Source organism: Choloepus didactylus, chromosome 18, assembly GCF_015220235.1.
Source record: "Choloepus didactylus isolate mChoDid1 chromosome 18, mChoDid1.pri, whole genome shotgun sequence".
NCBI classification, from domain to species: domain Eukaryota; kingdom Metazoa; phylum Chordata; class Mammalia; order Pilosa; family Megalonychidae; genus Choloepus; species Choloepus didactylus.
Genome location: NC_051324.1, coordinates 76,431,534 through 76,457,388, shown reverse-complemented (window position 1 = coordinate 76,457,388; position 25,855 = coordinate 76,431,534). Strand labels below are relative to the sequence as shown.

The window sequence follows — 25,855 nt, the reverse complement described above, 5'->3', positions numbered from 1 at the left end:
CCCTAACAGTTGGTAAAGAGAAGAGCATTTATTTCCATTCCTCACCCCAACTGTACTTCTTCCTGTGAAGAATCACCCAGAACTTAGCAATAAAAACCATTATAAGGAGACAGAAGAGAAACTTTCCTAGTCAGACACGGTGAGGGTCTTCAGACTATCGACAGGCAGAGATACGACACGTTCAAATGAGGACAATTTTCAATTTTTAACGTGGTGTTTTCCTTCCTGGAATTTCCTCAATTTGCATTAACCCTAATATTCACAGCAGGACTAAACCAAAGGGTGTTTAAGAAGCCAGGGTGACAAGGGCCTTCCAGGGCAGTGAAGCCTGACGTCACCCGGTCTCAGCGCCGCCCATGGAGAGGCCACCTGTTCCGCCCACACTGATGAACAGGTGGATGAAGACAGAGCCAAGTGCATCAAAGGAAACCGGTGGATCCTGCAGTGCAAGTTCCATCAGGCGCAGGAGCGCCCGGCCCCCGCGGCTCGGGTCTGACAAGCCCGGTCGCAGACCACACTGCTCCTAAAGAGGAGGAAAGGGAAAGAGTCACACGAGTCAGGGGCATTTTCCATCTCCCAAAAGGAATGCTAGGGCTCGAGCGGCTTTTTGGGAAGTGGGACACAGGCCAGCCCCGCTGCGTGGCCAGTTCCACTCACGCCCTTCCCAGGGACCTCAGCTAGCCGCCTCAGACAGCCGCTCACCTCGCAAAGGGCAAATCCCCACGTATTTCCGAGGTGCCACGGCCAAGCTTCCTGGGCCTGCCCCGAACTGCAGGGGAGCGGCACACTCCTCACCCTCTGCCAGCCAGGCTTGGCAGGGTGGCCGAGGGCTCGGCTTTTTTAAGCCTTGGGAGCATCGTTTCACGCCTCAGGAGAAGAGAAAAAAAGAGAAGGACGTCCAAATAAAAAGTACTTCCCCAATCCTGGCAGTTCACCTCTGCTAAAAGGAATTATGATCTCTTACAACACTGCCAAGAGAAAAGGCAAGCACGCCTTCCTGAGTGCAGTCCATGCCGTTTCTGCCTCCACATTTGGGAAGGAAAAATACGACATGGTGAGACTGTACAGATGAGGCAGAATAACCAAAAAAGTAGAAAAAAAAAAAATGAGCCTGTGGACAAAGCAGATGCAGAACTGGACAAAATGTGCCAGTGCAGCCAGGGCAAGCCACGAGGGTCCCGCAGAGGCCCCCCGTTCTTTGTTCCATGCCGGCCAGTCGTGGGTGGCTCGGCACGACCCCTCCCCACTGCGGCCCTGGGCAAAGCCAGCTTCAGAGGGTCCAAACGGGACCTGGGACGTAAACGTCTATGAAACCACTCACCCCAGGAGGGCCAAGCATGCCCGCCTCCCACAGCAGTGCCATGTGTCGGGGCCGACCGACCACAAACCGAGGCTCCAGTCTCCATTTGGCCAACGTTCCCGCTCCCCATGACCTGAGTCATGATGGAACACGACGAGACCATCATACCTGACACGTTCCAGTTTCCAATCTCACCCCATCCAACCTAACCTCAAGGATGGCAGGACCACCAGACGGTCCTCCAGAACACCCACGGCCCTCCACCTCCAGGAACCCATGGGCAGCCAACCCCCTTTGCCCCTCCTCTCCCTCCTGCCCCTCTGCCCCTCCTGCCCGTCCCCCCCTCTGGCCATGCACAGAGCTGCATGGCCCCCGCCAGGGCTTCTCCGAGCCCCTCCTGATGCCTCCCTGCCACTCTGAGCCTGAGGTCTACGAGGCAGTAGCCACTGGGAAGGAGGGCCAGGACCCCACCCTCTCAACTTCTGAGGGGCACCCAGGCTCACCTGGGTGTTTCTTTTTTAATCCTCTGCTGACAAGAGAAATAAATTGTTTTCTGTGGTGCAAATCTCACTGTTACTAACCAAATTCAACAGACTTAAAAGGTTTGCCAAACATGGAAACAGGAAGACTTTAAAATCACTGCCTTCCTCCCACCTCCAAAGAAAACAGAACAGCAAGTATTTCCTAAAATTACTGTGTTTCTAAGCCTTGAATGCCAAACCCAGTCACCTGGCCTCCCCCCCAGGAAGCAAACCCCTGAAGGTTCTGAGCTGTAAAGTCACGAGAGAGTGCAAAAGCACACTTGGAACGCGCTGCCCGCTCTGCCCTCCCCCAAGCACTGCCCAAGGCCCTCCACCTTTCCCGGACCACGTCCATTACACCTGGGCTCACCTCCACCAGGGAAATCACAGCAAAAACCACAATAAAATGCTCCTTCAGCCCCTCACCCAGCCACAGTCGGAAGGAGGGGCACATGGGATCTGCACCAACAGTGTCCGGAAAAGGTCCAGCACAAGCAGGCACCCCATGGGTCTGCCGCCACCAACAAAACAGGCCTCAGGAACACAGGGAACAACCGAAAACACCGTCAAGCTCAAAAAGACAGTTACACACCCAACAGAACGGAATACACACTCACACAAAAACTATATAAGAACACCATAGTGGCATCACCCCCAACGTCCATCAACTGATAGACAGACAGACAAAATGTGGTCTATCCACACAGTGAAATAGTAACCAGCCTTACAAGGGAACGAAGCTCTGATCGTGCTATAAAATGAAAGACCCTCAAAAACACAATGCTAAGTGAAAGAAGCCAAACACAAAGGACCACACATTTCACGATTCCAGGTACATGAAACACTCAACATGGGCAGATCCAGAGACAAGGGGATGAGCGGCGGCCAGGGGCCAGGGCCAAGGGATCGGGGTGACTGCAAATGGTACAGGGTTTCTTTCTGGAATTAGACAGTAGCATAGTTTTTGTACACTTTAAAAAAGTGAATTTTACGTGAATTACACTTCAATAAAAACACCTGCATAACATATCACACATTGCTTTAGATAATGGAAAAACAACAGAAGGCATGATAAAAACAGATACTAAGAGAGTACAGGAATTTAGGAATTTATTTTTTTCCATGTTTCTTTTTCAAATGTTTTGAAATATCCCTCATTAACTGAACAACCCCTTCCTAAAGACAATGGGAAAATGAAAGAAACCTGCTGAGAGCATTTCTTAGAGAAAGACGAAAGCAAGGGCTTTCCTGGGACCCCTTGCCTGGACACCTGGGTGCCTCCGCCCCTCCCCATCCCACCACAGCTCTCTGGGTTATCACACCATCAGCCCCACTTTCCACGGAGCCTCACTGCCTCCCGCACCACCCGGACAGACGACATCACACTGGCTCGGCCCAAACGCCTCACTGAAGTACAGTCCAGGGCCCTGCTCCCCTGAAAGCCGGCCCATGGCCCCACCACTGCGGAGACCAGGACAAGAACTGCCTGCAACGACGTCTCGCCCGGGGCAGTCAAAGGCCAGAGGAGGCAGCAGTGCCAACAACGCCGAGGTTGAGGGCAGGCGTGCCTGCTGGCACCTCCTCAGGGAGGAGGCCTTGGCAGCCTTCCCCCTCCCCAGCCCCCTCGCCTCGCCCATGCCTGCCGTATGGAGACGACAGCAAAGCAAAGCAAAACCACAGTAAATGGGTAAGAGGCGGGAGACCAAACCAGAGCCCCTCCAAGTGGGTGCCTTGGGTCTGTGTTTCAAACGCAGATGTTAAATGGAAACTGCTAACCAAAGTAGCCAATAAAATTAAATTTCAAATCACCTGCTTTGTTTTATTAGAACCGTTCCCAATAATTATGTTTTACAGCAAATACAAGCATAGAAAAACAGAAGAGAAGGAATAAACCCGCTGCGAGGGGCAGCCACCCTGCAGCCGTGGGCACCACTGGCCCCTAGTGGCGAGCACTGGAACCCGGCCCCGTCGCCGCTCCGCACCGCACGGCGTTCGTCTGTGTGTTGAGTCAGGGCTTCCACTATTCGAGCCAGTCCCTTCACTTTTAATAGCACAGAAACCCTTGTGTCTAACGTCAGCCTGGTTACTAAGGAACAGGCCAAAACAGTTTAAAACAAAAAATCCTCCTGTGTTTGCGGCCAAGTCAGGGCCGACCATCTCCTACCACGTTCCACCTGTCCTTACTCAGCCCTGCCCGAGGAAGGGGCCGCCTCCCTGCTGCTCCCGCTCTCACCAGGGCCTGCAGCATGCCGTCCATCACCACGACACCCTCCAGGGTCTGCAGGGAGGAGCAGGCCAGGGCCCCAAGGACCCGGTCCAGGAAGCCCGCCAGCTTCTTCTCCTTGACATCTGGACGTGTAATCAACCTGCCACAGGAAAGAAAAACAAATGCCAGGTTACAGGCTCAGCCAGGTCCCCAGCGTGAGGACCCGCCACGCCTCCCCCACCTCAATGCACACCACAGCCCACCTCCATCTCCGCGACAGAAGAGCGCGCAGCCCACTGACTCAACATCTGCCCACAGCCAGCCCTGTGCCCAAATCCCTGTCCTCTGCAGAGAATTCTATTCTTCATCGGCTTCCTCTTTCAGAAGACATCCCTACAACATCCTCTTCAATCTGAGAAACCAAGGTGTTGCCGAGGCTGTGGCCTGCTCTTGGGTCACATGGGCCCTGCCGTCCCCATGGCCTCCACCCGTGCTCCAGCCCCACCATAATGTCACAGGGGCCATCTTTACCCGTCTCCGCTGCCGCCCTAGAGCTCCCTCTTTCCCTGACTCACCTTCCCCCACACCCTGCCACAGGGCCCAGCAGCTGCCCCTCAATCCTGTGGGCCTCTCCATCCTGCACTGTCACAGGCTGCCCTTCTCACCCACACTCAATCTCTGGAGGCGCAGGCTGGGTCCCTTGGCCAGGTGTCTTATCCAGAGCTCCCACATACATCCAGGGGGTTGCCCAGAGCTGCGTTGCCTGGAAGCTCAAATATCATGTGCCCAGACTCACCCTCCCTTCGATGCCCCTAGCCTAAGTTAATGTCATGCAGAAAGAATCACCATCCATCTGCCCACACCAGAAGTATAGCTCTTTATTGCTCCTCCACCAGTTTGCTCACCAGTTCCCCAGTGCTGTCTGTCCTGGCTCTATGGCTCAGTCACCAACTATAGAGCTCCTGCCAAGTGCAGTGCCAGGGACTCAGGGAAATAAAGAAAAGTCCTGCCCACATGGAGCTTAGACTCTGTTTGGGGAGAAACACAATGAACAAGCAAATGAGTGACAGCACTTCAAGTGGTCATGGGTGCCCAAGGCAACAAGATCAAGGGAAAAGAGAGGAGCGGGAGGGGCACAAGTTCGAGAGAGGGGCTCGGGGCAGCCCTGAAGTGACACGATGAGGGAACTGAGTGAGGAAAGCCCCAAACTGGGTTGAAAATTGTTCTGTCCGAGGAAGCACAAGAGCCAGAGCCCTAAAGAGGAAAAGGGCTGAGAGCCTCAAGTAATGCAACTGAGCTGAGTGGGGATCATCGGTGAGAGGACCAAGATCGCCAGGGCCAGGGCAAGTTCTCCCCCAGCCGGGCGGCAGTGAGAAGCTACCAGAACAACTGCACACTCAGTGCTACACGGCGACCCGAGGAGCAGAGTGAGGGCACAAGCTGAGGCCACCGCCTGGCAAGAAACAGGGTGTCGGCTGGAGGGCACAGAGGCAGGGCCAGATCCAGGCAGACGTGCAGGCAGCACCCACACCTATCCAGGGACTGGAGGGGTGGAGGAAGGAAGACGCAGACGACATGTCTCCAAGAAGGTGGTGCCACTGACCAAGGATGGGGAGAGGCTCAAGGAGCCCAATTCTGGACAGGGAGGCCCACAAGCTGCCCACACAGCATGGCCACACGAGTCTAGGACTTGAAGAAGGGGTCCAGCTGGAGGGCACGGAGAGGGACCTCTGGCCTGTATCACCAACTCCTCACCACTCCCTAGAACCATCTGGCCTTGGCCCACTAGGCCCTTTGGCAGCCAACTCCACACTTCCCAGCTACAACATCCTCTCAATGCACCATGCACTATTATATTAACGCAACACTTATACATAGACTACACTCGTTAGGGCATGAGAGTTTCATCACAGACCAGCACTACATATCAGTTTATTATGCCTCTTACAGAATGTCTGCAGAGCAGAAAGGTCCCACAGGGAAACACACACAGCAGGGCCTTTCCAATGTCTCAGGGGCTACCCTCCAGACCCTCTCCAGAGAAAGCACAGTTAGGGAGAGGCTCAGCCTCAGCGCCCAGGGATACAAGCCCCCATTTCAAAACTTCCTGGCCGACTTCCTGCCAGAACCCCTAGTCCTCGCTGTGTGCCAGCACCTGGCATCCCTTTGGCCAGGTCACCACACTTTGGAGCCTCCACTCCCCGTTCCTTCCGCCTGGTGTGCGCCCTCTCCTGTCCCCGCTGGAAAATCCCTGCACGTCCTGAAGACCCAGCTCAAACCTTCCTTCATCCTCCCCTAGAGTCTCCTCACTGCCCTCGGCCGCAAAGCAAACCAACCTTCCCAGGGCACCCAGGGCAGCCGGTCCTCCCCGCAGGCTGCCTGTTTCCGCCGAAAGCGGCAGGCACAGGGTGGGGGCCAGCACTGCAGGGTATCCGTAGGCCTGCACGGACGTCTGGACTCATGGCCATTTTCAATAAATTCATGAAGCAAGTTTCCAAATTCACGTAAAAACCTAAGCTCCTTTAAAAGATTTAAGCAAGTAGGTTGTTTACTTTTACAATTATATATTTTTCTCATTAAAAAAATGGAATATATGTTCACAGCAAAAACTACAGGTAAAGGAACAACGGAAATGTTTTGGTAATGGATGGTGGTGATGGTAGCACAACATTGTGAACATAATTAACAGCACTGAAATATGTCTGAATCTGGCTAAAAGTGGAAATGCTAGATCATATACATGGTAACAGAACAAAACTAAAAAAAATCCATAAAACTGCAGTGCACAAACAGTAAACCCGCAGTTACACTATGGACTATGCAAATAGTACAATTATAAAGACGTGCTTTCATCAATTTTAACAAATGTTCCACGTCAATGCAAGGTGTTAACAACCGGGGCAGGACAAATGGGAATCCTGGATCTTGTGTATGATTGTTCTGTAAACCCAAAACTATCCTAATTAAAACAAAATACATGTTAAGCAAAACAGGAAGAAATGTATCACAATGACGCAAAGACTCTTCCGGAGAATGACATCACAGACCACACCCCCGGCCAGCGCTGCAGGTCTTCCTCGCGTGGACGTCACGTCACAGGGCAGCTCTGAGAGTGGCCGGCCCCACTCCCGGGCATCCCACGCAGGACCTGGCCAGCGCCACTCGGTGCTGCTGCCACACGCCCCTCGGCCCGAGCAGGAGCAGCACAGGCGGAGCAACGGGCCCTGTCCCAGGAATGTCCCATGCTTTTAAAAGAGCACCACAAATCAGTGGAAAAATGAAATATAATTTTTGCTGGAACAACTAATTAGCTGGTGGGGGAAAATTCATTTTCTACCCTATACCAGAAGAAAATCCAAACAGGTTAACGATTCTATGGTAAATAATAAAAATGTAAGAAAATATTAATGACTACTTATTAAATCTCTTAATAGGACAAGACTGCAAATCTAAAATTTAAAATAACTACATAAACAAAAAGAAAAAAATGGCCATTTTGACATCAAAATTAAGACCTAAGTCCCAAAAAGATCGTAAAGGCCAACACAAAGCGGGGAGAGGGACTGGGCCCCCACACCATGCCGCAGGCCGGCACCCCCCGCGGAGCTCCCAGGCACGCAAGTCGGTGCACACGGATGGCAGTGCATCACACGCACTGAGTGCTAAAACACACCCGAAGAAGATGGCGTATTAAGAGAGACAGAGCAAAACACTTCTCCGTGAAAAACATTAGGTAAAAGACAGAAAGTGCTCGAGAATACTAGTTCCGGGGTTGTACCAGCTGGACAAGGTCTGCCACATCCACAGTGACCGTGCACTTGGTGAAACCGAGAATCTGCTTTTGGAAACGAGTGAGTGAGGCTGCTGGGGAAACAGCAGCCATGCCATGGTGGGGAGAAAACTGGGTTGGCATTTAGAGGTGAGTTAGTTTAAAAACCCCACAAGCGGCTGCAGATCCGGCAGTCAGAGCCGTGCAGTTGAGCACGGTGGAGAGAGCCTTCCACACCCCGGGCATCAGCCTCAGCATCTGGCATAGAAGACAGCCATTCGCACACCCGCAGCTAACTGTCCTAGAGCTGGGAAGGTGGAGGTCCACGGAAGTGGGAAGTTACCACACCCCATGCAGCCATCCTTCCATCAGGCTGGGAATGCCCCTGTGTGGCGCCACAGCCCAGAGGCACCCTGGGGGATTCTGCTCACCTGTGACGTTGCGCAGTCTTCCCTCGGCGAAGGCCCATGGAGCACACGGCTTGGAGGCGGGTCCCGCACAGAAGTCCCAAGGGCCCTACACCAATCCCAAGGACTTGTGGGCCCACAGCAAAGAGAAACTGTGGGGAGTCTGAGCTGAAGGGTTGGACTCGTGCAACAGCCTTAAATCTCCAGGAACAGATGAGAGAGTTGAGCCTTAAAGCTGCCTTCTCTCCCTAACTGCACAGGGCACAACCCCCACCTTAAGGTCTGGCTGCACCAACTGCACACGGAAATCTGGTGCACTGATTGGACCCCCACACGATTCGGACCCCTACTTGCCGCATAGACGAAGTTGGAGAGAACTGGCTTGAGGGTAATAGGGGGTCAGGGGCGCCACCTGCTGCTAAGTTAGGGAAAGTACACTCCACCAAGCTGTAGCTCTGACAAATTATAGTCTGCATACCCTAAAAGTACCATATCAAGATAAGCCAATACCAAGAAGCCAAAAACAACAGAAAACTTTAAAGCATATGAAGAAACCAGAAGATATGGATAACCCGAACCCAAACACCCAAATCAAAAAAATTAGAAGAGACACAGTACTTGGAGCAATTAATCAAAAAAGTAATCACAAACAACACCACCATGACACAGGGTATTAAGGACATGAAGAAGACCCTAAGAGCATAAAGAAGAATTTGCAAGAGTCAATAAAAAAATAGAAGGTTTAATGGAAATAAAAGACTGATCATATTAAAAGGATTCTGGATACACACACTACTAGATTAGAGGAAGTTGAGGAAAGAATAAGCGAACTGAAAGAGTCCAGGCTTCAAAGTGAAAGTACAAAATATAGAATGGAGGAAAAAATGGAAAAATTCAAAATGGATCTCAGGGAAATGATCGACAATATTAAGCGCACAATATAAGACTCACTGGTGTTCCAGAAGGGGAAGAGAAGAGTAAAGATCTAGGAGGAGTATTCAAAGAAATTGTTGGGGAAAACTTCCCAGCCCTTCTAAACAACATAAATACACAAATCATACAAGCCCAATGAACTCCAAACAGAATAAATCCAAACAAACCCACTCTAAAACATATTCAAATGCTGACAGGAAGGAGCAAGTTCTGAAAGCAGCAAGAGAGAAGCAATTCACCACATACAAGGGAAACAACACAAAACTAAGCAGTGACTACTCAGTGGCCACCATGTAGGCGAGAAGGCGGTGGTATGACATATTTAAAATTCTGAAAGAGAAAAATTGCCAACCAAGAATTCTTTATCCAGCAAAGCTCTCGTTCAGATTTGAGGGGGAGCTTAAAATCTTCACAAACAAATGCTGAGAGAATTTGCTAACAAGAGACCCACCTTACAAGAGATATTAAAGGGAACCCTAGCAGCAGAGAAACAAAGAAAGGAGAGAGAGATATGCAGAAGGGCTCAGAATAAAAAAGATTTAGTAAGGGTATGTTAAAGAAAATAAAGAGAGAATAGGAAAAAATATATCTGACAAACAAAAACCAAAGGATAGGATGGCTGATTCAAAAAATGCCTTTACGGTAATAACATTGAAAGCCAATGGATTAAACTCCCCAATTAAAAGATATAGATTGGCAGAATGGAGTAAAAAATATGAACCATCAATATGTTGCTTACAAGAGACTCATCTTAGACCCAGAGACACAAAGAAATTGAAAGTTGAAAGGATGGAAAAAAACATTCCATGCAAGCAACAACCAAAAGAAAGCAGGAGTAGCAATATTAATCTCAGATAAAATATACTTTAAATGCAAGGATGTTACAAGAGACAAAGAAGGTCACTATATACTAAGAAAAGGAACAATTCAACAAGAAGAAATGACAATTATAAATGTCTATGCACCCAATCAAGGTGCCACAAAATACATGAAACAACATTGGCAAAACTGAAGGAAGCAATAGACATTTCCACAATAATTGTGGGAGACTTCAACACATCACTCTCTCCTATAGATAGATCAACCAGACGGAAGACCAATAAGGAAACTGAAAACCTAAACAATCTGATAAATGAATTTGAATTAACAGACATATATAGAACATTACATCCCAAATCACCAGGATACATATTCTTCTCTAGTGCTCATGGAACTTTATCCAGAACAGATCATATGCTAAGCCATAAAACAAGCCTCAATAAATTTAAAAAGGTTAAAATTATTCAAAGCACATTCTCTGATCACAATGGAACACAGTAAGAAGTCAATAGCCATCAGAGACTTAGAAAAGTCACAAATATCTGGAGGCTAAATAACACACTCCAAAACAATCAGTGGGTTAAAGAAGAAATAGCAAGAGAAACTGCTAAATATATGGAAACAAATGCAAATGAGAACACAACATATCAAAACTTATGGGATGCAGCAAAGGCAGTGCTGAGGGGGAAATTTATAGCTCTAAATGCATATATTAAAAAGGAAGAAAGAGCTAAAATCAAAGAACTAATGGAACACCTGAAGAAGCTAGAAAATGAACAGCAAACTAATCCTAAACCAAGTAGAAGAAAAGAAATAACAAGGATTAAAACACAAATAAATGACAGAGAGAACAAAAAATAATAGTAATAGAATAAATAACACCAAAAGTTGGTTCTTTGAGAAGATCAACAAGATTGACAAGCCCCTAGCCGACTGACAAAATCGAAAAGAAAGAAGACCCAAATAACCAAAATAATAAATGAGAGATGTGACATTATTGTGGATCCTGAAGAAACTAAAAAAATTATAAGAGGATACTATGAACAACTGTACACCAAGAAACTAGATAATGCAGAGGAAATGGACAATTTCCTGGGAACACATGAACAACCTAGACTGACGGAGAAGAAATAGAAGACCTCAACAAACTAATCACAAGCAAAGAGAACAGTCTATTCAACAAATGGGGCTGGGAGAGCTGGATATCCATAGCCAAAAGAATGAAAGAGGACCCCTACCCCACACTCTACACAAAAAGTAACTCAAAATGGATTAAAGACCTCAATATAAGAGACAGTACCATAATACTCCTAGAAGATAATGTAGGGAAACATCTTCAAGACCTTGTATTAGGAGGTCACTTCCTATACCTTACACCCAAAGCACAACCAACAAAAGAAAAAATAGATAAATGGAACTCCTCAAACTTAAAAGCATCTGTACATCAAAGAAATTTGTCAAAAAGGTGAAGAAGCAGCCAACTCAATGGGAAAAAATATTTGGAAACCATGTATCTGACAAAAGACTGGTATCTTGCATATATAAAGAAATTCTACAACTCTACAATAGTACAGACAACCCAATTATAAAATGGGCAAAAGATATGAAAAGACAGTTCTCTGAAGAGGAAATACAAATGGCAAAAAAACACATGAAAAAATGATCATCTTCACTAGCTACCAGGGAGATGCAAATTAAGACCACAATGAGATACCATCTCACACCGATTAGAATGGCTGCCATTAAACAAACAGGAAACTACAAATGCTGGAGGGGATGTGGAGAAATTGGAACTCTTATTCATTGTTGGTGGGACCATATAATGGTATAGCCACTCTGGAAGACAGTCTGGCAGTTCCTTAGAAAACAAGATACAGTTACCCTTCGATCCAGCAATTGCACTTCTCAGTATATACCCAGAAGATCTGAAAGCAGTGACTCAAACTGATATTTGCACACCAATGTTCATAGCAGCAATATTCACAATTGCTAAGAGATGGAAACAACCCAAATGTCCGTCAACAGATGAGTAGATAAACAAAATGTGGTACATACACATGACGGGATACTATGAGGCAGTAAGAAGGAACGATGTCATGAAGACATAATGCTAAGCAAAATAAGCCAGGCACAAAAAGAAAAATATTGTATGTTACCACTAATGTGAACACTTTGAAAAATGTAAAATAAATGGCTTATGTTGTAGAATATAGGGGACCTACCGATAGACAGCAAACAGTGAAGAAGGAATGATAATCTAATAACAGGTAAATTATGGAGGGTAAACAATGTTCTGGGAATGCTCAGAAACGACTATGGTTTGTTAATTTCTGGGGGATATGATAGGAACAAGTTTGCAGAAAGCAGTTATTTTAGGTTATTTGTTTTTCTTATTCCTTTCTTGGGTTACAGTCTGTTTATTTTTTTGGGATAGGGTAGGAACATGTTGGAAGCAATGTATTTATTTTAGGTTATTTGTTTTTTCTTATTCCTTTGTTTTTGTTTTGTTTGAAATGTTTTTGTTTTTTTTTAATTTTTTGATAAAGTTAAAAGAAACAATGAATGAGTGTAAGAAAAAAAGTAAATGAACAATAGGGGAAGGAGGGGAATGGAATGTTTTGAATGTTCTTCTTTATTCTAATTTTTATTTTTTGGAGTAACGAAAATGTTCAAAGATTGACTGTGGTGATCAATGCACAACTATGAATAACTGATTGTACACTTTGAAGGATTGTATGTTATGCGAATATATCTCAACAAAAATGCAATTTAAAAAAAAAAAAAAACACCCAATGTCAGGAAAGCACAAATCAAGAATCTGCTACAAGAAACACAATTTTTCAATAGTATTCGTTAAATAAAGAACCTTCACGAGGATGCCTGTTCCGCCGAGCCCTGTGTCCCTGCAAGCCCCAGGCGTGCAGCCGGCCCCCCCAAGGCGGCCACTCCTGTGCCTGAGAACTCCCCCCCTGGGGATCTATTCCAAGGAAACGACCCCAAGACCATCGCTCGTGAGAGCAAAGTACTGGCAAAGAGACTGCAGCATCTACGGCAGTAGACTGGACTTTCAGGAAGAAGGCGGTGTGCTAGTCTGGATACATTATGTCCCCCAAAAAGCCATACTCTTTAATGCAATCTTGTACGGGCAGACTGACTAGTCTGTTGATTAGGGTGGAAATGTTTATTATTTCCATGGAGATGCAGGGTGGGTCTTAATTAAATCACCAGAGTCCTGTAAGAGAGCTCATAGACAGAAGGAGCTCAGAGAAGCCAAGAGACTTTTGCAGAGACATTTGGAAGCTCACAGAGATGTGCTCAGAGATGCTAGGATATGCGGACAGAAGGATGTTTGAAGATGCTAAGATAAGAGAGGAAGCCCAGAGTTTATCCCAGAGGATCAAGGAGAAACCCAGAGACATTCTGGAGAAAGCCATTTGGAAACAGAACCCAGGAACAGCAGACGCCAGCCACGTGCCTCCCCAGCCAGCTGACAGGTGTTCCAGACCCCATCGGCCATTCTTCAGTAAAGGAATCTTCTTCTTGATGCCTTAGTTTGGACCCATTTATGGCCTTAGGACTGTAAATCTGTAACCAGATATTTGCATTCCAGCAGCATTAGCAAACCAGAACATGTGGATTGGGAGAGGGAGAGCAAACTTCTCACCCATGGAAAAAAACTAGATCAAGGGCAGAAAGCACCCCAGAACAGTGGTTCCAGGCTGCAATGGACTGAAGAGAGACCTCTACAACACACAGTGGGGACTTGCATGAAAAAGCAGAGAAACTGCACTTGAAACAATGGGGTGATTGGGACCACCAAAGGGGGCTGGTGGCTGCAACCCACTGCCGAGCGGGGGAGGGACCCACTGTCCACTCCGCATGCAGCCATCTCAGCAGCTGGCTGGGGAGAAACCCTTCACAGCCCCACAGATGGAAGCTCCCAGGAGAGAACTCGGGATTCAGTGGACTCGTGGCGGCTGCATTCACTCTTCCTCCAGGGAAGCCCGCGGTATGCAGAGCTGAGAGGTGGGAAGAGGCAACGGCACTGCAGGGAAGTGCCAGGAGCCCGTTCCCAACCCCAGACACTGGCGGGCACATGGAGGACAGGGACTGTGGTGCATCTGAGCTAGAGGGTGAGACACGCAGCCCCACAGCCCGAGAGCAGTCCACTAGGAGCCCCAGGAATTGCCCTTGGACCCACTGTGCCCTTGAGCCAGATCCCTTCCAAGCTGCCCAGGGCCCAACCCCTGCACACAGAGAACCAGTGCACTGATTGGATTTCCACCCAATTTGGACCCTGCCCAGTGCAGAGGTGCAGCTGAGGGAGAGCTGGCCTGACAGTGAGAGGAGGCTCAAGAGTGCCAGCTGCTGGGAAGACAGGGAAGGAGCACTCCAACAATCTGTGGCTCTGCCAAAAAATACATATAGATGTTCAAATAATTGTGCGTTTCCCAAAATAACCTTATCAAGATAAGCAAATGCCCCAAAGCCAACAGGAAATTATAACACACATGAAGAAAAAAGAAGATATGGATAAGCCAAATGACCAAACTGAAAAGCAAAGGAGACAAAGAATCTGGAGCAATTAATCAAAGAAGTACACAAAAATATCCAAAACAACTTCACTAGGTTAGCAAAACACATAAAAGATATCAAAAAGAATTTAGAAGAACATAAAAAGAATTAGAAAGAGTAAATTTTAAAAACAGCACATCTCATAGAAACCAAAGGTTCTGTAGATCAAATTAAAAACATACTAGAGACACATAACAGCAGATTTGAAGAGGCAGAAGAAAAAATAAGTGAGTTAGAGGACACAGCAATTGACTTCAAATGCACAAAAGATTAAAAGGTGAAAAAAATAGAAATATTTGAAATGGATCTCAGAGAAATGAAGGACAACAGGAAGCTCACAAATATAAGAATCACTGGTGTCCTAGAAGGAGAAAAGAAGAGCAAAGGGCGAGGAAAAGTACTTGAGGACATAGTTGAGGAAAACTTCCCAATCCTTCTAAATGACATAAATATACAAATCAAAGAAGTCCAATAAACAACAAATAGAATAAATCCAAATAAACACACTCTGAGACATACACTAATCAGATCGTCAAATGCTGAAGAAAAGGAGAAAGTTCTGAAAGCAACAAGAGAAGTGATTCACCACATACAAGGGAAACCACATAAGTCTAAGTACTGACTGCTCAGAGAGCACCATGGAGGTGAAAAAGCAGCGGCATGACATATTTAAGATAATGAAACCGAAAGATTGCCAGTCAAGAATTCTTTATCCAGCAAAGCTTTCCTTCAAAATAGAGGGAGAGTTTAAAATCTTCACAAACAAATGCTGAGAGAATCTTAACAAGAGACCTGCCCTGCAAGAAATACTAAAGGGAGTTCTACCAGCTGAGAAGAAAAGAAAGGAGAGAGAGGTCTGGAGAAGGACACAGAACTGAAGACTATTAGCAAGGATAACTTAAAGGAAAAAAGAGAGTGAGAAAAAAAATAGAACTAGCAACTAAAAACCAAAGGATAAGATGGCTGGTTCAAGAACTCCCTTCACAGTAATAACTGTGAATGTGAATGGATTAAACTCTCCAATTAAAAGACACAGACTGGTAGAATGGATTAAAAAGTATGACCCGTAGATATGCTGTTTACAAGAGACTCATCTTAGACCCAGCAACACAAAGAGACTGAAGTGAAAGGATGGAAAAAAGTATTTTACACAAGCTGCAACCAAAAGAGAGCTGGGGTAGCTACACTAACATCAGACAAAACAGACTTTAAATGCAAAGATGTCATAAGAGACAAAGAAGGACACTATATATTAATAAAAAAGATAATCCACCAAGAAGAAATAACAATCATAACTGTTTATGCACCTAATTAAGGAGCTCCAAAGTACATGAGACAAATATCGGCTAAACTGAAGGTAGCAACAGACATGTCTACAATAGTGGGAGACTTCAATATACCACTCTCTATAGACAGAACAACCAGACAGAGAACTAGTAAGGAAAATGAGAACCTAAGCAATATGATACATGAATTAGACTTTATTGACATACACAGATCGTTACATCCCAAAGTACCAAGATATACATTCTCAAATGCTTGTTGAGCTGCACTTTGAAAGTTAACACCGTTCTGTATGTATGTCGTATTTTACAATGATGGGAAGAGCTGAAGTTCTGGAACTGTTACCCATAACATTCTTCAACATTTGCTCTGTAACTACTTGTTAAACTGTATTTCGAAAGTCATCAGTTATGTATATATGTTAACATTCACATTTAAAAATGCATTTATAAAAAGAAAAAAAAAACACGGATGGCTAAAAGACCTATTAGAAAATTCAGTATTGCTAGTAATAAAAAATAATAAAAGCAGATAGTACTTTTCATTTAACGAATTTAGCAAACAATATTTATAAGATGGCACCCAATGTTGGTTAAAAAAAAAGTTAATTTTCAACTTGTTCAACCTTTCCAGTAACTGTATTTCTAACCCCCGAAATGCTGCTTCCATTCTAAGAACTGGTCCCAGTCATTGACCAGATGGGTACAAAGTTGTGACGCAAAATGTGGCCAACAGTGCCACTGCTGAAACCCAGCTGGAGCAGGAGTTGGTAAGAACGGAAGCGTGTTTCCCCCACAGGCCTGGCCCTGGCTGCCCGCGGAGCCAACACACACATGCGCCAACATGCCCACAGGCAGCGCCCGCCACACAGGGCCGGCTGGGGAGACACGGGGCTGTGACTGCTGGGTGGTGAATGTGCAGGGGAGGGCTGTTTTGTTCTTTAGACTTTTCCTTATTTTCCAAAACACAAATGATTACTTTCATACTTAGAAAGAAGCTGGTCCATGGCTACAGTCTAAGAAGCCTCTGCCCACCGAGGTGACGTCCCTCCGGACAGGTCTTCCATGTCAAGTGGATTCGTGTCCCCCCACCATGCTGCTCCCCTGTGGGCTGTACCCACGGTCTAGCAAGTGCCTTCACAGACACCTCCTCCAACCCGTGCAACACCCATCAATTAAGTGCTTCTCTTCCCACTTTAAGGTGGCAACTACGCACATGGTGCCTGGATGAAGTGCCATCCCCTCTGCCAAGGTCAGTATCCAGAAGTTTTTCTGGCCAACTTTTTTTTTTTTTTTTGTATTGTAATTCATTTACTTGCATGATGAATCTCTGGGTTTGGTTTTCAGAAATCTCAACTCTGTGGCTATAGTAGGGAAGGGTTTCTTTCAAGATACACATAGAAAATTTCATGTCATTTATGTGGCATTGAGTTGGGAATCTGAAGCCTTGAACTCATCCTTCTCTTTCACAACTTCCTCCAGTATATTTAGCAAAACCCAGCCAATCTCATTATACGCATTAGCTCCGCAAAAATGTTCTATGGTATCAAATACACATTCACATGGAAACTTGTCTGGCCAACTTTTAACTTCCATCAACATACACAAATAAAACACGAGCCAAGTTACACCCTCTATTCAGCTGTACATTTTAATTTAGAAGAACCACTTTCTTCCCCTCTCACATCCCATGGAACCCTTTTACTCAGCCTCCCCAGGCATCTTTGGCGATGTCTGGGTCACCAGAGAAGTCCACCTCCACGCCAGTCTACACTGTTGAGGTCCAGGCCATTTGTAAATGGAGTTTTATCTCCAGACACTATCACCCAGCACTATTCACAATCTCCAGAGACCACTCAGAGAACTGCTTTTGAAAGCAACTCCATAGCGGTTTCCAAAGACCCCTAATTGTGAGGTCACGATGCCAAGCATAACGGCGGCATCTGTTGGGAATCTTTGCTCCTGTCGATGGGTTTGGCCAGGAGGCATCCACAAGCATCTTTAACGAGCACTAACTGTCATTTCGGGCTCAGATGCCTCCCTGGCCCACACACACGGACATTTCTCAAACAAAGCAAGAGAGCCCTGACAAGCATGCACAGCTGCCCCAGGACCGGCTTCCTGGCGACCGCTCGGAGCAACAACGCAATGTGTACGTGACGGTAGCAGCTCGTAAGACACCCCCTTTAGGACACGCCTCACTCCTCCACCACGCAGGGCAGCCGCCTGGGACTTACTTGGACACGAGGACAGCAGCTGCATCTCGGGCCTTGTCACTGACGACCAAGTAGGACTGGAAAGCAAAGGATAAAGGACATCCACCATTAGGACACTTGGGTGTAAGCCGCAGGGACTCACCTGCGGGTTAAGTCTCGGGAAGCATAGCCTGCACTGCTGCCCCCAGTTCACCAGCTCTTCCCAGAGCCGCAGCTTGGGCAGCTTCCCGGCAAACGCAGTTCCAAGGCTGCACAAACTACTCTGAAACCTGGACCAGACAGGTGCTGCCTCCTATTTTCTCCCTCAAGGACGTGTCTAATCTATACGGGGCATATAGGTGCACACCCTTAAAATATAAACTTGCAGAGGCAGAGAAGGAAAAATGAACAGGACATGCCCTCTGACCTGGCAATCCCACCAGTCAGACAAACACTGTTCACCGCCACAGCATCAGCAGAACCAACTGGAGACAAATGGAAATGTCCATCTATTGCAGGGCACATCTTTACAACAGAGCATATCTGCCTTAAAGATAATGAGACAGACACCTATTTGTTCATGTAGCAAGACGTCCAGAATATCCTACCAAGGGGAAAAATTAGGACACAGAACCTAAGTCACAAGATCACTTTCTAAAACATGCACCCATCAGGGGTACATCAAGCATCGCTGAGGAACACAGACTCTGGGCTCGCACTAGGATCAACTATCCACGAGCAGTGAACCCAGCTACGTGACTTATTTTTAGGCCTGTTCCCTTCTCAGTAGAATTTAATGAGTTAACATAGGAAAGTGTTTGGGAAAGTGCCTGGTTTACAGCAGACACTCAGTGGACACTTCCCACTATGAGTGTGTACAGGAGGGTGGCAGGCAGACTGGGAGATGGCCCCATGACCCCGGCTTGGGACACAGTGACCTGCTCCTAACCCGTGGAACCGGCCCAAGGGGGTGGGCTGTTACTTCTGTGAGCAGGTCACAGGAGACTGATTTCCGTCTTGCTGGCAGACTCTCGCCAGCTTTGACGGACTAGGCTGCGCTGGAGAGGCCCACGCGGCGGAAACTGAGGGTGGCCTCGAGCCAGTCGGTCCAGCAGCACTCAAGGGACTGAAGCCACAGGCCAAGGACCTGCCCCAGCTGATCCTTCCTGCAGCCTGCGGGGGCCCAGATTCCTGACCCCAGAGACTGAGAAGGCAAATGGGTGGTGTTTTAAACCTCTAAATTTTGGGGTGATCTGTACACAGCAATAAGCTATGTTTATATGTATAATGCTTGCATAAGGAAAAACATGAAGAAAATAGACAAGTACTATCTATGGGCATTAGAATAGGGAGATTTCAATTTAATATTTTTCTTGATCCTCTCTATTTTCTACATTTCCTACAATGATCATGCATCACTGATATAATGCTAAAAATTAAATTTAAAATGGGATCTCTATCTTCTCTTACCATTGCCTCTTAAAACCTCTCATTGGTTCTCATTATTGTGCTAACAGTATTTGCATTGTGTCTGAAGAAACAAGATTTGCTAAGATAATTCATGGGGACTTGAATTATCACAATTTCAAAATAAGTTATGAAATGGGATTTTACCAAGAACAACAGCTGAAGGAATAAAGAAACACTAAAAGCTAACCGAATTAACTATACTACTGAGAAAGCACGAGCCTGCAGACAGCACTGATTGGCACCTCAGTGTCCACGCAGCCACAATTACCTCTGCTATTTGGAGAATGCGGTCCATCACCGGCACGCGTGCTTGCCCAGGCTCAGTGGCGAGGTTCCCGTCAAGGCGTGAAAAGTCGAAAGGAATCAGACAGGTCATGGAGAGCCACAGTAAAAGCATGTAGCGGGTTTCCCAAGTCTAAGGAGTTAGGATGAAATACATGAGAGCAACAGGTAAGCTCTCAGGTGGTGTCTGAGTCAGTGAGAGAGACAACCGAACGAAGGGCAGAGGTGGGAAGCCATGCCCACTCACAGCCGCGATGCCCCCTTGACCATCTAGACCCCCAGCCCAGGCCCTGCAAACTCCATGGTCCCCAGAAGCCTGGCAGGCACATCAAACATCTAGCTCTCTCTATATCCCTGCAGGATCTCAGCTCACACACTGCCAGAATAGGCCTCAGTCGGTTAATGCGGCAACTAAAGGAACTTCAAAAGTGAACAAAGAAAATTCGTAATGGGTCAATATGATGGCTTCCCTTCACTGGCACCCTTTAGTATGCAATCAGCATTTTGATAAAAAGATTTTTAAAAAATTAAAAAAAAAAAAGACTTCAGATTGAAGAAAAAAAATTCTCAACTTCTAGTTAATAAAGAGTGAACTTATTTTAATGTCAATAAAACTAGAGACCAATTTGGCCCTAGAATCATTCCTCTGGGGAGGCACTAAAAATACTGAGGAAAGGAGTGTACTTAACCAGAGAGAAGAGAAAGGGAAATTGCCACCCAGATCCTCGATTGAAGTCGGAGGAGGGCCCAGGCACAGCCACACTGAGCCGCTCCACGGAGCTGCTTGGTCACCGACGATGCCCTCTGTGGATGGGGTTATAGTGCAGAAAGGAGTCAACAGAGCAAGCCTGACCCCCTTCTCTGAAAGGCCTGCTCTCGAGGTGGGCCCTTGGTGGTGTCTGGGACCCTCTGGACTGGGGGAGGTTTTCCTACCCTAACTGGTAAGACCAACTCCCCACACCCAAACTATCAGTCTGGAATCTTGGTGGGTGCCAGGCAGGGGCGCCTACGTGACCAGCCCCCCACAGAAACTCTGGGCGCTGAGTCTCTGGTGAGCGTCCCCGGGAGGCACGTCACACACGGTCACCACCTGCTGCGAGAGGAGGTTAAGCGCCCTGGGTGACGCCCCGAGAGGCCCCTGGAAGTCGCGCCTGGTCTCCCTGGACTGCACGCCCTGCACCCTGTCCCTCTGCTGACTGTGCCTCGTGCCCTTTCACTGGAACAGAGCACAGTTGTGAGGACAACCCCATGCTGAGTCCTGAGAGTCCTTCTGATGAATCACCAAACCTGGGGTGGTCTTGGGATCCTCCCAGTTATACTTCAAGTTGAAAATACACGGATGGAGAGCCAGGAGCGCAGCTGTGGGAGACCCACCAATGCCGGGTGGACACCCACTGTCCCCTCCTCCCCGCCTTCCCCTAGGGCTTCAAGCCCCTTATCCTGTCTACTCAGCGCTGTCCACCCTGGAGAGCTGCCTGGAGCTCCCCAGGAGCAGCAGGTGTTGGATACTTTTTCTCCCCGGAGGTAAAAGAGTAATTTGTGAGTAAAAAATATGCTTCCCAAGTTCAAGCACCACCTCAATGATGATGTCATCACTGGTTCTGTGAAAAGTGAGAGGAGGAAACTTTTGGGAGATGATTCGGATGAAGAGGACTTTCTTCTTGTTCAGAATCAGGCAGACAGTTATTGAAGTCACGCAAGAAAATATTACAAAGATAAAAACATCCTGTTATGTAGTTTAATCCTTCTCTCCATCCTCTCTATGATATAGAAAGCTTATTGGATAATGCAACTGCTTTTAGCAACAGATCCAAACAGCTTCGAAGGCAAATGTGTTGGCATGGATGCAAAATAAAAGCCATCATGGCTTTGGTCACTGTTATCCTTCTGCTAGTAATTATCACTCTTCTAATTGTGAAATGCCATACTTGATCACAGAGATCTTCATTAAACAAGATATGGGACTATAATAATGATAAAAGATTGCTGCATAATTTAAATAAAACCCATGTATATAACTTTCAAAACTTCTTTTTCAAGAAACCAAGAGGCAAACTGCTTCAAATTGGAGCACTGAAAATGTCCAATTATCTTCCTCCCCTTGAACAAAACGTTATTTTAATAATTTATGTTTAAGGCAAAAATAACCAACATCTATTTTACAATATTCCAAGGATCTAATTTGAAACTAGATAGTTGCCAATTAATTACTCATGTATATAGTTAAAAACTGGTAATAATATTTCACACTATTATTTTAATGGCATAAGGATTTGAATTATTGCATCAGGGTGGGGGGTCCTGGTGGGGGTGAGGGAACCTATCTGGACACCAAATCCTTATGCTAAAAGAGACACACAACTGTTCAGTCAAAATTTGCAAGGATATCATTCTTCTTTAGCACAGTTACTCTGCAAGCAATTTCCACACTGTTTACAGCTGCAACAAAAGCCAAATGTTGTAAATGTTGCTGTCTGCAGCTATAACTAAAAACACTCCAATAATCCTGTTTTTGACTATATAAGGGAATGTATAATACTTTTCTGGTATTTGGATTATGGAAACGGGAAATATGAACAGTGTGAAAAGTATAGTATGACACCATAAAACTCGAAATAATGAAATAAATGAAGAATGTCATTGGAGTGTTTGAAAATGACACATATATAGCTGCAATTAATGGCCTAGACTGTTTTCAGTTATCCTCCAATAAGGAGGGACCAGTCATAATGTGAGTAAATGAAATCCACAGGTAACTTATTCCCTAACTTTATTTTAATTAATAGCTTTCCTCTTTTAACTTCAGCTAGCCGTTTCCCCAGAAGCGCTGAAAGCAGCAAAATCATCTGATTAAAACAGGATATTCTATCATTCCTTGATCATCCACTGGGAGATGCATATTGTGCCAAATCAGCCAATACTAAAGAGGAGTCAAAAGTCAGGAGCCTAGATAATCTATACACAGGGTGATCAGTAGGTAACCAAATGCTAGATGCCATGTTAATCTCAGCCTCTTTTTATAACCATAAGATGTGTTATGAAGTTAAGTTTAAAATGTGCCAACCTCCTTGTGTTGTTTAAGCAAGTCAGAGTGCAAACACATAGTCCACTACTATATGTGGGGAGGAAGCTTTGTAATAAAATTGGAAATTCTATAGAAACTTGTGTACATGGACATCTTGAGAATATATATAACCCCCTAAATCTGAAATAAGGTTACTAGAAAATAGCAGTATTTAAACAGGAAAAAAAATGATCCTAGGTTTTATTTCTTTGGTCATTTTAATCCAAAATGTACGAAATGAAGAATCTTTTTTTTTTTTTTTAAATTCTACAGGATTAGTACTAACAGTCAAAAATGTTCTATGTACAATGGGAAGAAATTTGAAGGGAGAACGCCAATTAATAGATACTTAATACACCTGCAAATTATGAAGATCGAAATATAATGGCTAAATTTTATAGTTTGCTAAGAGCATTAAAAATGTCTCTGGTCTCTTCACTCTCTGTAGATGTCAATTAATATAAACAACTTCTGGATTGCTGCTAAATCCTTTGACAAAATATGATGAAAACCCAGGAAAATGAGCATTTTTAGAAATTCAGTAACTAAAGTTGAACAACAGAAATGTTTTTACTGAGTGATCAGAATCAATCCTAATGTATGTATGTATCTATGACCTTTATTTGAGATTGGAACTGGACTTATAAATGCTAATTTTCTATTAGTTTGTGTGGAAATCAGGTTTCTCCTTGATATATATTAATGAAGATGAAGACTATTTCTCAAAAACAGTTTCAGCGAGAATCCACATTTCTAGTCTTTCTTTGAATAAAGTATATCCCTTTTAAAGAAAGAATTATATTTAAAAAAAAGGAAATTATAAAACTACTTGACAAATTTTAGTCATAAAAATAAAGGAAATTTTTAATAACAACCAAAAAAATATATATGGATGGTGAGAGCCTCTTAGAATGGCTGCTATTAAACAAACAGGAAACCACATGTGTTGGAGAGGATGCAGAGAAACTGGAACACTCATTCACTGCTGGTGGGAATGTTAAATGGTGCAGCTGCTGTGGAAGACAGTTTCGTGGTCCCTCAGAAAGCTAAGTACAGAACTGCCTTAGGCCTGGCAATCTCACTATTCGGGATATACCCAGAAGATCTGAAAGCAGGGATGTGAACAGACATTTGCACACTGATGTTCACAGCAGCACTGTTCACAATTAACAAGAGATGGAAACAACCCAAGTGTCCATCAACAGATGAGTGGATAAACAAAATGTGGTGTATACACACGATGGAGTTATTATTCAGCAGAAGTTATGACATCCTAAAGCACATGGTGACATGGATGAACCTTAGGACGTTATGTTAAGTGAAATAAGTCAGACACAAAAGGACAAATATTTTATGATCTCACTGATATGAACTAATTATAATATGTAAACTCATAGACATTAAAAATATATATAGTTTACCAGGATATAGAATGAGTCTAATGAATGGGGAGCAACTGCTTAATATGATACAGAATGTTTAACTAGGGTGAACTTAAACGTTTGGAAATGGACAGAGGTGACAGTAGATGTTACTGTGAGAATAATTAACAGTGCAGAATAGTGTGTGACTGTGGTATTAACGGGAAGGTTAGAGTCACGTATGTCACCAGAAGGAAAGATGGAGGTTAAAAACATGTGAATGTATAACACAGTGAATCTCGTGGTGGACAATGTCTGTGATTAACTGTGTAAATACTAAAAAGTTCTTTCATGAACTGGAACAAATGTATGATGCTATTACAAGGAGTTAAGAATAGAGGAGTACATGGGAAAAAATGTACCTATTGCAAACTATGGACTAGAGTTAACAGTAATATTTTAATGTTCCTTCATCAACAGTAACAAATGGACTACACCGACACCAAGGGTCAATAATGGGGGAGATAAGGGGTATGGGAGGATCTGGGTTTTCTTTTTTATTTTTATTTCTTTTCTGGAGTAATGAAAATGTTCTAAAATTGATCATAGCAGTGTGTGCACAACCATGTGATGACATTGTGAGCCAGTGATTGTAGACTTCGGATGGTTTGTGGGGTGTGTGAATATATCTCAACAAAACTGCATTAAGAGTATGTATATATGGATGGTGATAGATTTATCACCAAACTGTACCTGGCATTTTTTTCTTTATAAAGGTTATCTTTTAAAGGAAAAAAAAATTGAAATTCACATATGTAAAAAGGAAAAGGAAAGCCAAAAGAATAAAAGAAAAGGAGAGAGTGATATAAAATGGCATAATAAGATAAAACTGAAAGAAGCAGGAAGATGAACTTGTCAGAGAAGAGAGTAGAGAACCGGGGGCGAAGGAACAGGAGGAGAGCTGGGAGTGAAAAGCAGGAAGAGACACTCACTTCATGGTCCTTAGGATTCTGATCTGCAAACATTTCTAAAACAGGCTGTACATCAGCAACTTCATGAGGAAATAAACGAAGAAATGTTTTATATCCTCGAACCTACCACATAAAAAAAGACAGTGAATTTTTATTATGTATCTAGAAAATACAGACAGTAGCAAAATTTTTTCTTCTATACATCAAAAATCACTATTTATGTCACCCAATGATCAAAGGGAATTACATCATGTTACAGTGATACAAGTCAAAAAGACTAAAGCAACACTAAGACAAGCAATCTTCACTTCTTAACTCATCTCATTCACGAAATAGGTTCTGTCCCAATTTGACTAACAAATTTTATATGTGGATCATCAGAAATACAGATGTGTTTCAAACTAAAAAAACTGTCCTCTGACATTCATGAGGAGTAAGTCTCCAAGAACCTCCAGGGTCCCCCAATTCACTCACACTTCCACAGCCTATCACCTCCTCCATAAAATGCAGCGCTGGGACACCTAGGGGAGGGTCCTGGGCTCAAACAACCAGGCTGAAGAGGGATGTGTGCCTGGGCAGCCCGGCCACGGGGCCCCTTCACCAGCCAAGGGCCCTCTCTCCGCCATTCAGCCGCAGCAGGCCTCACAGTGTCACAGAGCCACAAGCCCCAGCCTGAGGTGGCTCCGAGTCACTCTCAAG

At 45.1% G+C, this 25,855-nt stretch overlaps 1 protein-coding gene across 3 annotated transcripts in view; it reads right to left on the bottom strand.

Moving 5' to 3' along the window:
• The window catches only part of TBCD (tubulin folding cofactor D), a 229,186-nt gene that overhangs the window by 169,882 nt on the left and 33,449 nt on the right, over positions 1–25,855 (bottom strand). For 2 of the 3 annotated variants that reach the window (XM_037810609.1, XM_037810608.1), the window contains exons 5-8: positions 25,178–25,279; positions 19,747–19,893; positions 18,051–18,106; positions 4,055–4,187 (exon numbers count right to left, since the gene is read on the bottom strand). In XM_037810609.1, coding sequence (XP_037666537.1) covers positions 4,055–4,187; positions 18,051–18,106; positions 19,747–19,893; positions 25,178–25,279 — 438 coding nt within the window. Of the gene's footprint in view, positions 1–4,054; positions 4,188–18,050; positions 18,107–19,746; positions 19,894–25,177; positions 25,280–25,855 lie in introns of those variants that run through there. The other variant, XM_037810611.1, reaches the window with a different exon arrangement.